The sequence below is a fragment of the Sceloporus occidentalis genome, unplaced genomic scaffold (genome assembly GCF_023333645.1).
Source record: "Sceloporus occidentalis isolate IW3139 unplaced genomic scaffold, rSceOcc1.0.p SCAF_8, whole genome shotgun sequence".
Classification (NCBI taxonomy): Eukaryota; Metazoa; Chordata; class Lepidosauria; order Squamata; family Phrynosomatidae; genus Sceloporus; species Sceloporus occidentalis.
Window position 1 is genome coordinate 26,721,265 of NW_028316988.1, and position 15,961 is coordinate 26,737,225.

General features: G+C 43.0%; 1 protein-coding gene across 4 annotated transcripts in view; it reads right to left on the minus strand.

Annotated features, from left to right (window-relative positions):
• DAZAP1 (DAZ associated protein 1) overlaps nt 1-15,961 on the minus strand; it is a 47,420-nt gene that overhangs the window by 3,199 nt on the left and 28,260 nt on the right. For 2 of the 4 annotated variants that reach the window (XM_089535720.1, XM_089535721.1), the window contains exons 7-11: nt 11,703-11,785; nt 8,071-8,224; nt 5,599-5,628; nt 4,168-4,308; nt 3,616-3,798 (exon numbers count right to left, since the gene is read on the minus strand). In XM_089535720.1, the coding sequence (XP_089391846.1) occupies nt 3,616-3,798; nt 4,168-4,308; nt 5,599-5,628; nt 8,071-8,224; nt 11,703-11,785 (591 nt within the window). Of the gene's footprint in view, nt 1-1,704; nt 1,795-3,615; nt 3,799-4,167; nt 4,309-5,598; nt 5,629-8,070; nt 8,225-11,702; nt 11,786-15,961 lie in introns of all 4 variants that reach the window. The other 2 variants (XM_089535722.1, XM_089535723.1) reach the window with 2 other exon arrangements.

Below are 15,961 nucleotides of genomic sequence, written 5' to 3' on the forward strand. Positions count from 1 at the left end.
ATCCTGATTAAACCCCCAAAGACTTGCTCTCCATCACACTTGTATTGAAAGGGGCCATTTCCAATATCCTATGCTTCTAACTTGTCTGAGATCATTTCCCAAGCTATGCATAAAGCTGGCTTTTAAGCCCAAAGAGAGACCACCTGCCAGTATGGTCTGTTCTGAATGGCAATAGTTTCCTAGTTTTTGACAAAGCAATCTTTCCCAGCCTTGCTACTATCTGGAACAGAGGATTGGTTGCTGTGAATCTGAGCATTTTTTGCAGGCAAAGCATGGGCTTTACATCCCAAATGTCTGCCCCTCCTGTTACTGTATATGTCCATATGTTCTGAAGAAACAGCAAGGAACCACACACTGCTCCAACCCAAATGATGGTTTCTATAGTAGCAATCGAGTGACTAGATCAGAGACTTATGAAAATATTTCAAGTTTATTCCTGCCAGCCCATGTCTATGGAATCTGTAAGCTCTTGCACCCACTAGAAACAGCTAGATGCTTTCCAGATACCCACCCCACCATGCCTTCTGGATAAACCTAAAAAAACAAGGGGCTGATCAGCAAAACCAGCTGCTGAGAATATGTTCAGGCAAACTATGCAAGCACTTGTGCTGCCACTATCCCAGGATTAATATGCGATTGAAATATGGAAATTAATTGAAGGGAAAGGAAGTGTGAGCAGCAAAAAGTATAATTTTGCTCAAGGTAAATAAACCCATACCATGGGTACCTCTTGGGGTTGCATAAGCTAAGTGTGACTTGTGCTTTCCAACTGCTCACAATAGCTACCTATGAAAACCACTCTCAGACTCTTCTAGCCCAAACTTCTTAAATCCTGAACAAGTTTGTGGCTCAGTTCTGCAAGGCTCTTTTCTCTGTCTCTTCCTCTTTCGTGAACTACAGTGCTACGTTCTGAGCAAGTCAGGGCTATTCTATCAGGGCTATCTTCTGTCATTTCAACAGATTTCCTGCAAACAGATGACTGCACTTTATCACTATATCATCAGCAGCATGTCTTTAAAAATCCATTTGTACCTGCACCCAACAAATGTTCAGCACTAAATGAAGGTGAAGCTGCTAGAAACCACACTGATGAAAACAGCTACTTCACTTCTTAAGACACCTTCATTTCCTTCTCACTGGGAGTTAAAGTGAATAGAATTCAGGCATAAGGATTCCTTCTTGAAAAGAGAAGTACATCACTTTTTAAATATCTTTGAAAGCTTTATCTGAAACACGCAATTCCACTTTTCTGCAGGTACTTTGGTTCAATACAGAGAGGACAGCTTCCTCTTCAGCAAACCAAGGAGGTTAGAACTCTGGTGTGACTTCATAACTCCTCTGTGGACAGGGAAAACTGTCCTGTGTATACGAAACATATGCAGACACAACATACAGTAAGGCTCTCCCTAACTCTGATAATGCTATAGAGAGAGTGCTCAACACTGTTCTCATGTGAACCCCACAAAATGTAGGTACCAAGTGGCCAGGAAGCAAGCAACCTGAGGAATCTGAGTAATTTGAGGAAGACCAACAGGTGATTGAAGCAGGGGAACCCTTAAGGGAAGGCAGTGCCTCCATACCCACACCCCTTAAAGAGATGACCCCTCTGTAAGGGAACAGAAAAAGGTAACTTCTCTCCCACCATGCCCTTCCACACAAGAGATTACAAGCAAGAGGATTTGGTGTAAAATAGGCTCCACCTACCTAGGGTAACTCACTTCTCAGCCTGACCATAAGTGTGTAAACAAAGTATTGGCCCGAAGCCTGATGGGTCTTGAGAATAGGCACCCAGCCCTGGTAAGAAACGGAGACCAGGGTGACTAAACCCCCAAGAGAGCCCTGCACACAACCTACAATTCTCGCGGAAAAGGTGATGGGAAGACTTACCCACAGTGCAGTGCTCAGGGCCACCCTAGCTGAAAGGCTGACAGCATTTAGAATTTAGGAAGGGCTGAGCAAGTGCCAGCACCATGTCAGCCCTGCTGGAAGGAACATTAAAATGGCTGTGCATCTTAAAGTGAAAACATGCGGAAAGACTGTGATGGTGACACTAGGTATGGTGATACTGCTTTAGTTACATACCAGGAATTTAAAGAACTTCTTGGAATACAGTGTTAAACATCGCAGCATCATAATAGTTGGGGAGCTAACAAACAGTTTATTCTGCATTCCTGGGCATCTTGAACACTCAGCCTGGTTGTACTTATCTTGAACACTCAGCCTGGTTGTACTTTCCTGGTAGGTTGTTTCTTAGGATAGACCAATGCAAATTCACATCTCAACTTTTTAAAATTTTACTTTACAAGTGCCCTGTATGTCTTTTTCCTCCACCCTCCCCTCCATTTCCTCCTTCAGTGAGGATCCTCAGTAATGTAGTCCACTGAACTAAGACTACAGAAATCTGAGGTATGAGTGTATATGTGCAATGTGCCTTCGTGTTGCCTGTGGATTTAGGGCAACCTATGACTTCCATAGGGTTTTCTTAGCCAAGGAATCCTCAGAGGTGGTTTTGTCCTCTGAAATAGTGCTTACAGCACCTGCTATTTTTCAGCAGTCTCACCTCTAGAGTACTAACCAGAGCTGACCCTGTTTAGCTTCCAAGATCAGATGGGATCTGGTACCTTCAGGGACAAATTTCAAAATGCAAAGAAAATATAGTAGTTATCAGGACAGAGAAACAGGTTTCCTGCATTTTTGACAAAAAACATTTTTTTTAAAAAAAAAAGTTGCATGTCTTCATTCCTTCGCGGCTAGGATCCAAAGATGTTGGAAAAATACAGAGGCTAGTGCAATGATACACTCTCCAACATGGAAAAAATGGGTGTAGGAGTGAATTTTAGGTTTCTCAAAAGACCATCTCCTTCTCTTGAGTAGGAATGTGGAGGAATCAATCTAGGACATTCTTTCTTGATTATCAGTTCTCTGTCTCTGTCTGTGTGTGTGTGTGTGTTTGAGGACAAAAATTCTGCCAATTCAGAAATAAGTGTTGACAAAGTATAGTTGCATGGGGTGCACTCTGGGTCCCAGAGGTCAAAAAACATTTAGCCCACAAATGACTTCTCGGAGATTCATGGAGGGGATTTTTGTTGTATTTGAGGGCTCCTGGACCATTCTAGTTTGAGAGCTGCATTTTTAATAACAGAAAGTGTTGGTTAAAAAATGGCTCTCTAGGGCCTAAAATGGCCTAGGCAGGCCTCAAAACGTGACAAAAATGCCCCCTGGATGGTTTTGGGGCCATGTTTTTGGAGGTGTCTCTTTTCCCCAAGGTCTCCTTGGGTATAATGTCTCCTCAGCCTCACACAGTTGCTCACCATTGCTTTAAATCAATGTCGGGAAGCCCCTGCTTAAAAGAACGATATTAAAAGATTCTGTTCTTCACCCCTACCAGTCAGACTGTAGATTCAGCTATGTAACTTTGATACTAGACTCAGCCAATTTCTCTGCTGGCCCTTGAGATGCTATTTCAAACTGTAAGGGGTATTTTGGAAATTCTGCATTAACGTGCATGCAAAATTCTGATTTTGCTTTCCCATGGAGAATGTTAACTAACTAACAAACAAAAAGGAAGCAAGAAAAATAGGTGGAAGAGGAAGAGACAACAAGGCAACCACTTACCAAACTGACTATAAGGGAATTCTGGTTGGGCGGTTGGTGGCTTGCTCATGTCCTGAGTTGGCTGAGATGGTGGCGGTGGTGGTGGGAAAGCTAGTGGTGCTGCCCCAGGAGTGGCAGGTGGTGGAGGAACACCAGGTGGGGCAAACTGGTCAGGTGGAGGAGGTGGAGCACCATATCCAAAGCCTGGTGTCAGAGAGGGAAAAAGAAGGCAGTGTAACCACAGTGTAACCAGACAATACAGAGGAAACTTCCACTGATTCCTGCCTACTCATCCAAAGAAAAGGATGGGCTTCAAGATTATTTCTTCACAGGTTCTTTTTCTTGCCTTCCACCCCAGTTACAGAGATATGTGGAACATACCAGTGCACATTCCCCATTGACTCCAGCCAGCGCAGCGATCAGTCTCAGGCTAAGCCTCCAAGCGCCAACATCCAGTGACCTGCATGCTCTGAACTTAATCCAACCTCACAGGGCTCTACTGTGAGGATAATATGGCCAGAGGAAGCGACAGCCCAAGCAGGAGGCAGCAACCCATTTGTAAGGAATACTCACTGAAGGGTGGAGGCGTGCCATATCCCTGAGGGAAGCCCTGCGGGGGTGGGAAGCCTCCTGGAGGTGTTGAAACAATGTACGAGGTAAAAGGTGGTGGTGGAGGCGGAGCTCCTCTACCTGGAGGAGGCGGGCCATATCCACCTGGAAAACGGAAAGGAGGAGGAGCCAATAAGAAGAAGAAGGCAGAGATAAAGGGAGACATACACATCTGAACTAGCCCCACGTAACAGGACATTACCAACTACTCTAATAATTAACATTAGCCAAACATCTGTTGCACCCAGAATCCCATAGCTATTCTGACAGAAGAATTTTCATCCTGGATGTTTAGTGGCTCATTCACGTTATGTACGCCCAACTATCCTTTTATTTTGGGATTCTAATCTTCAAGGAAACAGATACACAGAAAAGAAGAAGGGATCCCTACTGCATGAGTATACATGGCACATATAGTAGTACAGAGAATATTTCTTGGGGAATGGGAGGTTCTGACTCCACAGGAATGGTCAATATCATTCTCTTCACCGGCTTTCAGCCACAGTATACCCAAGTCAACTACAGTACCTTTTTGATACCATCCACTGAGTCATCTGGAATCACAGAGCTGGAAGGGACCACAAGGGCCAACTAGTCCAACTCCCTATACCTAGATACAACCCTTAAGCGTCCTGAAATGTGCAGTTAGGAAGAAAATTTGCCTACTGATATGACCCAGAGAAAAACAAAGAATTTAGGCTCAGTTTTTAAGAACTGCCACAAACATAGCTCCTCTATTTTTCCCTGTAATGCAAAATAAAATTATTATGTAACAAAATGAATATGTGCCACTAGATTTCATTAAACAGCAGAATTCCTTTTCAATTGGCATAACTTCCAGATTCCTGAGTAGGCTAACAATCCAAAGTAACTAAGTACCATATACTAATATGAATAATTGTTTTGTAGTTTTCATTAACACTATGTACTATTGTTAACATAGTACTAGTACTACCACTGCCAATATGGCTGAATAAGGTGTTGAAGCCATTCAGGGTGCAAAGACCCAGACTAACTCATTTTGATTTGCATAATTATGATTACAATATTCAGAGTACAACAAGTCAAACTGAAGGCAGATTTTGAGCAGCTCAGCAAGGATTTCTCAATTTCAATTATTAAATAACAGCAGCAACACTATGACAACCCCTTCTTACCTGGTTTTAAATTATATGACTGAATTGGGGGGGGGGGGGGAGTGTCCAAGGTAAGGGTAAGTTACTTTGTTGATAGATTCTGACATTCCTATGCAAAACAACATCCTGGGCTCAGAATTCTCTACTTCTAAGCCATGTCTTCTGTACCAAGGCTCCAGTCTGAATCTCCAGTAGATCCTACAAGCTTGATGTCTGCCCATCCCAATTTAAAAGATAAAAGTGGTCAAAACAAACTTACCAAGTGCTTGTCCAGCTGGTACCCACATACCTAAGTGGTGGGGGAAGAGAGGGAGACATACACACACATAAAAGAAGAGCAGGTCAAACTACGGCAGTGCAGATCTTACACAGCTTCACTGTCAATAAAGACAGTGGGAACATAAAGAAATAAGACCTAGTAGAACTTACAAAGATTTATTCTGAAAAAAGCCATTTTAGATATCGAAGGATGAGGGAAATTGCCCAATACCAAGTTGCAGACAGATGCTCCTCAGGTTTAACCTCCAGTTTCCACCCAATTGTTATCACTGTGCCATTGTATCAGCTGCTGCTTCACATGGAAAGAACTGTTGGTTCAGAGACCTCCTACATTCTCTTCATATATGACAATGGCATTTCTGAGGTCAACAGAGGCATCTCCCCCCCACCCCCCCGCCCAGCACTTAAAGGAATTCAAGTGCAGCTATACAAAGGATGCTGTCTTCTACCAGGCCAGTATATTTGTCCATTGAGTCCAATGTGTTCTACTGTCACTGTTCTACCACCGTCCAAGGCTTCAAACAGGAAAAGGCCTTTTCCATCCCCTGCCACCTGCCTGGCAGGAGCTATTGGCTAAACCTGAGACTGAGCATGTGCCATACCCTGAATGAGTTCCTTTCCCATGGATAGTACCAGCTGAAGTTCCCCTCTACTTTCTGCTGCGCCACCACTTTAATGCCTGGGTAGGAAAAGGATGAAGGTGGATCTTTGGCGCATCCCAGCCTCAGTGCGACAAGCAGAGGGTATCGGTGGTTTTTTTACGATGCGTTCCCCCAGACTCTCTTCACTGCCTGTCCTCTTGCCCTCAGTTGTCCATAGTTAGTCTGTTTATTGTTGTCATCTTCCCCCTCAATCTTCTCTGAGAAGACAAATTGGCTGGCTGTGAACAACAGTCTGAATCCTCAGAGGGGTCAGTAGGAGTCATCACTTTTCTTTTAGCAGACAGGCTTTGAGCCGAGACAACTTTACTTGAAAGCCTTGCTGAAGTCTGAGACCCCCATGCAAATCCCTACGTTGAGTATAAACATGCTTCTTAGCCAACACTCTGAAGCTGCCTTGCGGCCAGAACAAGGGAAAGGCTGGGCTTCCAAAAGCTGTTTTAACTGCAACATTAAAGAGTGCACATCTTCTCCATGGGCTGTTGCCTGGTGAGGCTTTTATTTGGTGGTAGTGGTATGGCGTTGTGCAGAGAGGCATCTCTCCAACAAAGACATAAATAACTGTAGTTGTGCCTCATTCCCCAAGGGAGGGACAGAGAATGAAACTGGTCATGAAATGGCCATGCTGCACCTGGTTATGCAAGTGGTAATGCGGGTGACCATGGAGCTCTCTGTTAAGTAAGAGGGTGGGCCCCTCTCTGGCCAAAGCCTTGGAATAAGCCTCCAATGCTGCATTCGGTGTGGTTAACAACCTTGGCCTTTGGGGAAATGTGACTCAAAACAGCAGGTTCCACATGTGTAGCCAAAAAGGTTGCAGTCATCCTGCTCAGTGGTGGAAAATTTGAGAAGCCACAATGATGCCTGAATGCTGAGGCCCACATTGCATAGTGTGCAGTGGAGATTGCATACTACTTTGCCACAGCTATAGCCCTGGGGGAAAAGGGAGACAACCTGCTGGCAATCCGTCACCCTGGACTTATCTCTTGCCAAATGAAAAGGGCTGCGGGCTGCCATGTACCTTTGGGAAGTGCCCATCTCTCCCATGTTTTCCATGGATGTAGATAAGACAATGCGGGTGCTTCAGTGACACAGCCTCCACCTCCTGAAGTAACTTCAGTGGCAGAGGAGCCGTGTCCTTGACCAGAATAGCCCCATCATCAGAGTGGTCTAGTTTGGCCCAATACCCTAATGGGCTGTCTGAAACACAACTCTGAATGGGCTTCTTCCTCTTTTTGACAGCTTCACTCCTCTCCTATTGGATCCACAGCAGACAGAGAGGAAATGAAAAGGGAATTAAAAATAGTAGCTACAAATGGGAGAAAAGGGGATTATATATATATATTAAAGGATGTTAGGAAGAATTAAGTGCCTAACATTAGGCAGATGGAAGGGTATCTAGGGGAAAATGGGAGTTAGCTAGATGGAAAGGTAACCAGAGAAGAAAACAGGAGCAATAAGAAAGAGCTCTGAGCTGGGCAAAGGGAGGAAGAAGATCTGGTATCTAGGATGGCTGGTGTAGAGGAGCCAGCAAAGTCTGTTTTTATTCTGGCTATCCTGAGACCTCAATTTTTCTTCCTGCCAGTCTCTGGGTGGTGATGAAGAAACCCCAAGTCGTGTGGACTGCTTCTCTCACCAGCCCAGAAAACAGGAGTGTTGCCCCAGAGGTAATGCTGAAACATATCTGGGAGTCAGATAAGGAATGATCTTGATGACAGACATTAAAAGGGTATGCTAACATATTCCAGGTAAACCCAAATTGCTCAAGGTCCAGAAGCTGTGGGGGGAACAAGTACCTTGAGGTCCGTATCCTTGTTGCCAGGTAGGTGGAGGCTGCCCTGCCCAACCGTTGGCAGCACTAGGCATGATCCGGCTTCCCCACTGGCTGGTGCTGGTGGGCCCTGGAGTTTGGCTCTTGCTATCCCGGGGCTCGGCCCGCTTCACCTCCACCTAAACAAAGAGGTCAAAGTGCTCAGGTGGGGGCCCCATGAATCAGCTTGCCCCCCTCTTCCCTTCACACACACCCTTAAGTTACACTTAAAACTATACCTTAGCACCTTATGACTTATGGCTAAGTACTTTAAAAACAAAAGTAACAGGAACTTATTTTTAAGGCCACTAATTTAGGAAAAAATAATGTTTCTCAGGTACAATGGATGTCAGAGTAAGCCACTCCAAATGTCTTCACTTCACTTTATATGCATTGAGAATAAAGAATTTTCCTGTGTGTGAATGCTCTCCTCTTCTGTTACGTTTGTTGCTTATCTTAATGCAGCAGTACTGCTTCCTCAGTGGTTTTTCACTTGCCATATGCAGTTCTGATGTCTTGGTTCGCAGGTGGGCAAAAGTCTTAAAAAGCAAGGCTGAAGAAAGCAGCATGGAGAAGGTACAAAAGCTTTTAAGCCAGACCTTTGGGATGGATGGATATTTGGAGCAGTAGGGGTGAAAGTGATGGGACCGAGTGCCAATATCCACCACAAACAAACTGTGCTTTCAGTTTGGAACATACCTGAGAAACACACATTTGGTTTCCAGTTTCTTTCTTTTTTAATTCCTTTTAAAAACTTTAAAATATTTATTTTTATTATTATTATTATTTAAAAGTCTAATGGAAGATAGAGACTTACCTTCCCCAGGCTAACGCTTAAAGAACCTCAATTAACTCAAACAATGTCAGAAGGAATGGATGTGATAAGAGAACCTTACATTACATCTAACAAAAAAAGTAAACAAACATGCAGGTAATAAAAAATGGACAGTTGAGTCAACAAGAAGCAAAACCTTCATACTGTGTTACGTCAGGGGGAAGTATTCTTTGCAAACGGAGGGAGAAGAGGGGGCCAAGCTTAAACTTAAAAGGGAATGTGCCCAAGTCCTTTCAGGCCACTAAGAACACAATATGCTTGGCTTCCATGATATGAGCCCCCCCATCTAATGTAAGTCTTAGAGAGAAATACCAAGTTTGAATCCAAATACACTGAGGTGAAGCTTGTTTTAGAACTTATTTTTGGCTTGATTTAACTGAATCTGAGCAATGGGGTCAGGAAGAGGGAGCCAGAGAACGTCCTGAAATGTTCAGCCCAACACAAGTAAATGTTAAATGATATGTTTGACATTTTGGTTCTGCTCAACTACTCTATCTATCCCAAGTAGCTGAAGAGAACCAAATATTTATATCTCCTCCAAAGAGCCCAAGATACGGCTTGAAGGTGCAGCAATCCACCTGAAGCTCAATGCTGTGGTCACTGCAAAACCTCTGCACCCTGTCTGAGCTCTCCAGATAAAATTGGGAGTGTTAATATTGTTTTTGAACCTTTGGAATCTGAATATCTTTGGCCCAAAGTCTGCCACTTATCCCAGCTGTGCTGGAATGCCCAACACACACTCCTGCATTAACTCCCACAACTTCAACATTCACAACATGGATAGTGCCATGTTGAGAAATAGCTTTAAGTTTAGCTGCATCTGTCTGCAGAAATAATCCATCTGATTATTTACTAATTTAACTGCCATGGCTCATTGCTATGGAATTCTGGGAACTCTAATTTGTTGTGGCACCAGAGTTCTCTGACAGAGAAGGCTAAAGTCTCACAAAACCAGATCCCAGAATTAAAAGGGATTGAGCCATGGCAGTTAAACCGGTGTCAATCTGGATTATTTCTGGAGTGCGGATGTAGCCTGTGTCCAGCAACAAACCATCTTAGAAAAGCAGTAGCTCTGTTTCTTGCTTGGATAAAGGCTTCACCTATTTCTTTGACTGTAGCAACTACTTTTTACTAAATAGGATATTCTGTCAGATGCTTTGGGATGCCGGGATGCCTTACTATAGACTTTCAACATTTGTTGTTCAATTTCTACTATGCCTATGAAGTTAAACTTGTCAGACCATTGGGAATCTCAAATTAGAGAGTCAGGGGGGCAAAATATCCCTTTATATGTCGTTCGCTCTGTAGGCAATATAGAAAACTTTTAAAAGTCCACCTGAAAACTTTTGCTACAGTGTCTGTGCCACCAACCAATGTGGATTGGCTGCAAACATTTTAGGTTCTGCATGGAAATTTTCCGCTTGTCCTTTTGTCCCCAACCCACTCTTGCTTTTCAGAAGCCAGGACAATTTAGGTTGTGGCTGGTCTCTGAAACATCTTAGCCATTCTTCTTGGGGCACGGTTACGTTCAAAGGTGAGCCACCTAAATCAAAATGAGGCAGAATAATTCATCCATGTGTAAAACCTCTGCAAGTGCTGACAACACAGTATGAAGATGACAACAACCAAAAAGGTCACTTAACTGTATAGTGGTTAAAAAAATACTGTCATAAATAAAAGAATATGTGGAATTGTATCAAAATCTCACAGTAAGTGACCCCCAATATATATTTTTTTTGTTTAAAACCATTCCTTCACGATGCTCGCCCAAAATTTTTGTTGAGATTTAGCCCTTGAAAGGCATCTGTGTACACTGATTCCTCCCCCTTCCTTCCCCCCAATGCTGGAATTTGGAATAAAGGAACACACATCTGAAGGAGTGGTAATGAGAAGCTGAGCTTTTGGCAACATAGAGATTTCACTGGCGTTTTAAAAGCACCACCTGCAGTGGCTACTCAGGACTGTCTGCTACTCATTCAAGGATATCCTCAATGGAAGTGAAGGGAAATGATTTCCTCTTATGGCCATTAAGATTAAAGGTGGCACAGCTTTCTAAAGGACGTTTACAGAAGTGCCTACGTGCCGGTTACTTTTGCGCAATGCCCTTGACATATTAGATGTGATATTTAGAACTATGGCATTGTTTAAACCACAAACCTATAAATCACCTTCAGCTGCTTAAATTGAAGATTTAGGGACCCCTTTTCATACTGATCTGTCTGAAGAGTACTGAATAGAATATAGGAGGCCCCACATTCCACTATGGGCTCATTTTCCAACTGTGTATAGAGCATGAACCAGGTCTAACTCCTGTGCCAGCCCTGTAACCACTGAAAACTAGCTCTCAAGCATACCTAGCCACAATGCATTACTGTGGAAGCTGGGCAATAATGATGGACAAACTGACTCGGTTGAAATACAGTGATATGCAGTTTGAGAAATTGTGATTTTACTGGGCAAAATGCACACTGTCTTCTCCTATTGGTCTATCTTACACTGTAATACAAGACATCTACCTTGGATGTAACAGGAAACTGTGGTTTATCAAAGTCAGCCAACACAAGAAAATAGGAGGCGGCAGTGCACAAGTACAATGCTCATATTGGGGGTTAGATAAAACAAGGTTTGTCTGAGTGATGAATTAAGCCCAGGTTTGACTCCACTCCACCCCACCCAAGTTCAACTCCCACCACCACACTACCTGGTCCTATTCGCCAGCCAAATTGCTAGTTGCGCCAAGCCTCAGCTTTGTCTTAAGGTAAAATAAAACTACAACTACACACTTTTTTGCCCATGATGTCGTGAAAATGCATGTTGACAGCCTGGTCCACTGATTGTTCGTCCTCGAAAGTAATAAATCCAAAACCTAGCCAACGACGAAGAGTGAATCAAGGTAGCAGGGTGTTGTGACACAAAACAGGATGATGAACAGTATTAGGGGCGGACCAAGGGTTCAAGCAAAGGTTTCAGGTGACCTAGGCATGATTGCCAGTGATCAGGTCTTCTAAGATAAAGAAAAATTGTAGCCCCTCAGTGTCATGGGTACACATTTGACTAGTGGGTTACATTTTGGGATAGCATTTCTAGGTACCTCTCTCTCTTGCACCAACAATTAAATCCAGTCCTGAGTAGGACAACTGTTTCATTCTGGGAAAGCAACAATGGCAAAGCCTATTCAAGCCCGCTATTTGCTGATTCCATCGTAAAATGTAGTTCTATAATAAAAAATTCAATTTGGTAAAGCTGGAAGGATTTGAATGATAACTCAAAATGAAATGCTTCGATAAAAGCAATTTGGGGATGGGTGTCTATTTCCCGCCTGAAACCCAAGATTTCCCCCTTGGTTTCGTTTTGCTTTGCAGCTAGTGCTGACAGCAGCCATTTATTGCTCTAAAGCGTTCAACAGAAAAAAAAAGATACAGTCTCTGTAACAGTTAGTGTCTCTCTAAGCTTAACCAACATGGTTGGGTAAGCTCATGGAGCCTTATTGTAAAGAGGATTCATACTTAAAAATACACAAAGATACAGGCCAAGATTGCAGCAGGTCAAAATTCTGCTGTCAGCAACATGAGCAAGAAACAAATTAAACTAAACAAAATAAATAAAGGAGGGCGACTTTTAATGCATTGTCCACACACAAGAGGCTGGCAGTATAAACCAAAGTGATGTTAGCCTGTGACACACTTGCATTGTAAGAATTAGCAGACGTTTTGTCAAAATGTGTCTGTTTGAGGTCTTTGCAGGGCAAAAGTGGAAAAACGGACATTTGCACATACACGTGACTCATTTTTCACACTTCGGTACCTAAACTGGGGCCACGGGGTGAAAGGGACTATATAGAAGAATGTGGTCTCTTCTTAATTCAAGATTAAAGAAAAAGAAGAAATCTGGGAGGGTTTTTCTCCCCAAAATGAAACAGACTGTGGCACAAAATCAGATGGGATGGCCTCTGTAGACCCATCTTTTTACTGTTATTGTTAGAATCACAGAATTCTACATTGGAAGGAACCAAAAGGGTCATCCAGTAATCCACTGCCATGCAAGAATGCATAACTACAGCACTCCTGAAAAAATGGCCATCCAAACTCTGTTTAAAGACTTCCAAAGACAGTGTCTACCAGGGCAGTCTGTTTTGCTGCTGAGCAGCTCTTACAGTCAAGTTCTTCTTAATGTTTAGGTAGAATCTCTTTTCCTGTTATTTGAAGCCACTGGTCTGTGTTCTTGGCTATAGAGCAGCAGAAAACATTCTCACTCCATCATGGATATGGCATCTCTTTGGATATTTAATGATGGATATCTAATAAAGACAGCTGCATCTCAACTTCTCTCAGCTTGCCCCTAATGACCCAGGTGTGTGTAGAAGTTGAAATGTAGTTGGAAAATATCTTCATACAAGAACAGCAGCAAAATGATGGAAAGCCAAAGGCCCAAGGGATAATGGATGTCCTGAAGGTGAAATGGTCTGCAGGACAAGATTGGATTAGATGGCCCTTGTGGTCTCTTCCCTTGTGTTCTCTCTGGGGAGCATCAGAGAAGAAAACTGGAGAAACAGTTTTAGAAATTATAGATGAGAGGTCTTCAGAGGTGATAGAAGTATTACCTGCTTCTGGAAGAAAGCTGGGGGTGGGGGTTGGGGGCAGAGAAGAATTAATGTTGCCAAGAGATTTTTAACCAGAAGACAAGAGTCTGCACAAAGTTAAAGAGACCCAAAAGGCATAAAAAGAGCAAAATGTAAGAGGATCTGAAGTGTGGACAGGCTCTGGATTAAGAATGTAAAGTGAGTCATTCTCAGTGGGCTCATTCATTTTTCTCTCTTCGTCTATCGCTACTGTAAAACAAGTTGGGACTTAGATGGAACTTAGATGGAACTGTGTGAATTGCCCCCTTCACAGAAAAAATATGCGAAGATGGCTAAGTTCCATCTCAACTGCCACTGCCCTGGCCTCCAAAGGAGAAAAGAAGAGGTAGGCAGAGCTCTATCATGCCTAGGCCCAGGAACACATGCAAGGCCCTTTCTCCACTGCCCAGAGGGAGAGAAGAGGCAGTATCCGCTGGACTTAATTCCTTCTTCCACTGCCATTCCTTTTTCCTTGTGTGCTGTATCTTTGTTAGACTGTAAACAGTTATCAAAATCAGTCAAGACTTTAAAACTCCGTATGCACTGCCTAGCCACCCTGTTCCACCTCAACCTAATATCTGCTTTCTTTTTGTCTGTTTTATTAAGGCATTTCCAGTACAAATTCAAAGCAAAAGATGCCTGACATGAAAAAATAGTGTTTAAGAAGATGCATGTTGTAATTCACAGGCAGGAACAAATATATGTCCCTTCTAAACCCAGATACTCCATCTTACTATAGGAGGACACCCTCATCACAGTATCCCAAAAATCTCACAAGGGCTTACTTGGTAGAATCTAGTTAAGAAAGTGCTAGGGCTTGGAAAGAACCCAGAATAGGCTTGACTAGCCCAGAATGTGTAATGTCTGTAGTTCCACTGAGTGAAAAGGAAAGGCATGGAACCGTAATGGAAACCCCTTCATGGCTATCCCTGAATATGTTTCCTGGATTTGAAGATACCAAATTTTGCTGCAATGGGGGAAGCTTTAAGAAGAGGGAGCTAATGGAATGAGACATAACTCTGTGGTTTATTTGAACAACAACTGGCAAGTTTTATCTATACAGCACCTTAAAGGTTTTTCCAGATGTGACAGTACAGAAACTTAATGAGAAATTCAATGTTCTCTGACTAAGAATGGGACAGTTAGCCTCGCATGGAATAGTGTTTGCCAGGATTTCAATGGAAGTTACTTTGCTGCTGCTAATGGATTTGCAATTTTATTGCCTGTATTGTATTGCACTTTGTCCATGACCCTCACATGGCCAAGAAGGGGATTGTACTATATTGATACTTCTTTACATAGATGACGAAGCCAGAGAAGGTTAAAAAGATTGCATGATGTATTTTGTGTCCAATGGATGACACCCAATAAAGGTACCATTGTTTTATGTTGTATTTTGCTACATAGCCAACATGACTACCCCTGAATTTGTTTCCAAGAACTGTGGCTAGTAGAGACAGGTGATTAGAAGTAGGTGGTCCAAGGCACACTCTTGTAGAAGACTACCTGCACCTGGAATATGTGACTCTGTGCTGTGTCTTCAGGATCATGTCCTGTTGGCTGGGACCTGAGCCAGATATGCCACACCACTGCCAACAGGGTTAGTGTTCCGATGGCCCCAGGTTTGGCAACTAGCATGGCCACACCTACAAAAATATTGGGCCTGGAGGTAGAATGACAGCTAACATGGGTTTCTCTGGTGTGGAGAAATGTGAATTTCTCTAGCTGAGAACCTAACTGGGACCAAATCAGGCAGGACATACTGCAATATTTGCATCTAACACACAAGATTGCATGTGGCAAGTTGTTCAGCTGGGAGGCTTTAAGGAAAGTCTTCTGTACCGGAGAAAAAATGTTTTCTGAATGGCCTGATTCCTCAGTGGACAAATGAAACAGGGGGAGCTTCAGTGCTATTCAGGCCCAAAGGATAAGATTTAGAGTTTATCTGCTCAGAGTGTTGAGAGTGTGGGATGAAAGGTTCCAAATAAAGGCAAGATGTTCATTGCCTCTATTAGCCTAAAACATGCATACACAATTATGCTGCTCTTTGCTGTGTCAGTGAATTTTTCTGTTGAAACAGTGCAAAGCTGTTGCAAAACGAATTAAGGCATTAAAATAAAAAGTAACCACCCCCCTCCCAGCTCTTCCCACACCAAATATGGAAAATTTCGTTCACAATCCCAATAAAGACAAAGCCCGATCCCTCCTCCGTTTGTGGAAATGGCCTGTACCTCTGTGATAATCTATCACCTAGAGAGAAGAAATCTAAAGAGATATTAATCACAAAACAATTCACAGAGAGAGAAAAGAGGAAGGGGGGAAAAGAAAGAACTTAACGTTTACTGTACTTTTACTATGAAACACTTAAATATGTCACTAGGATGTATGTCTAAATTAAAACAAAAACTAAGACTTAACAGCTTA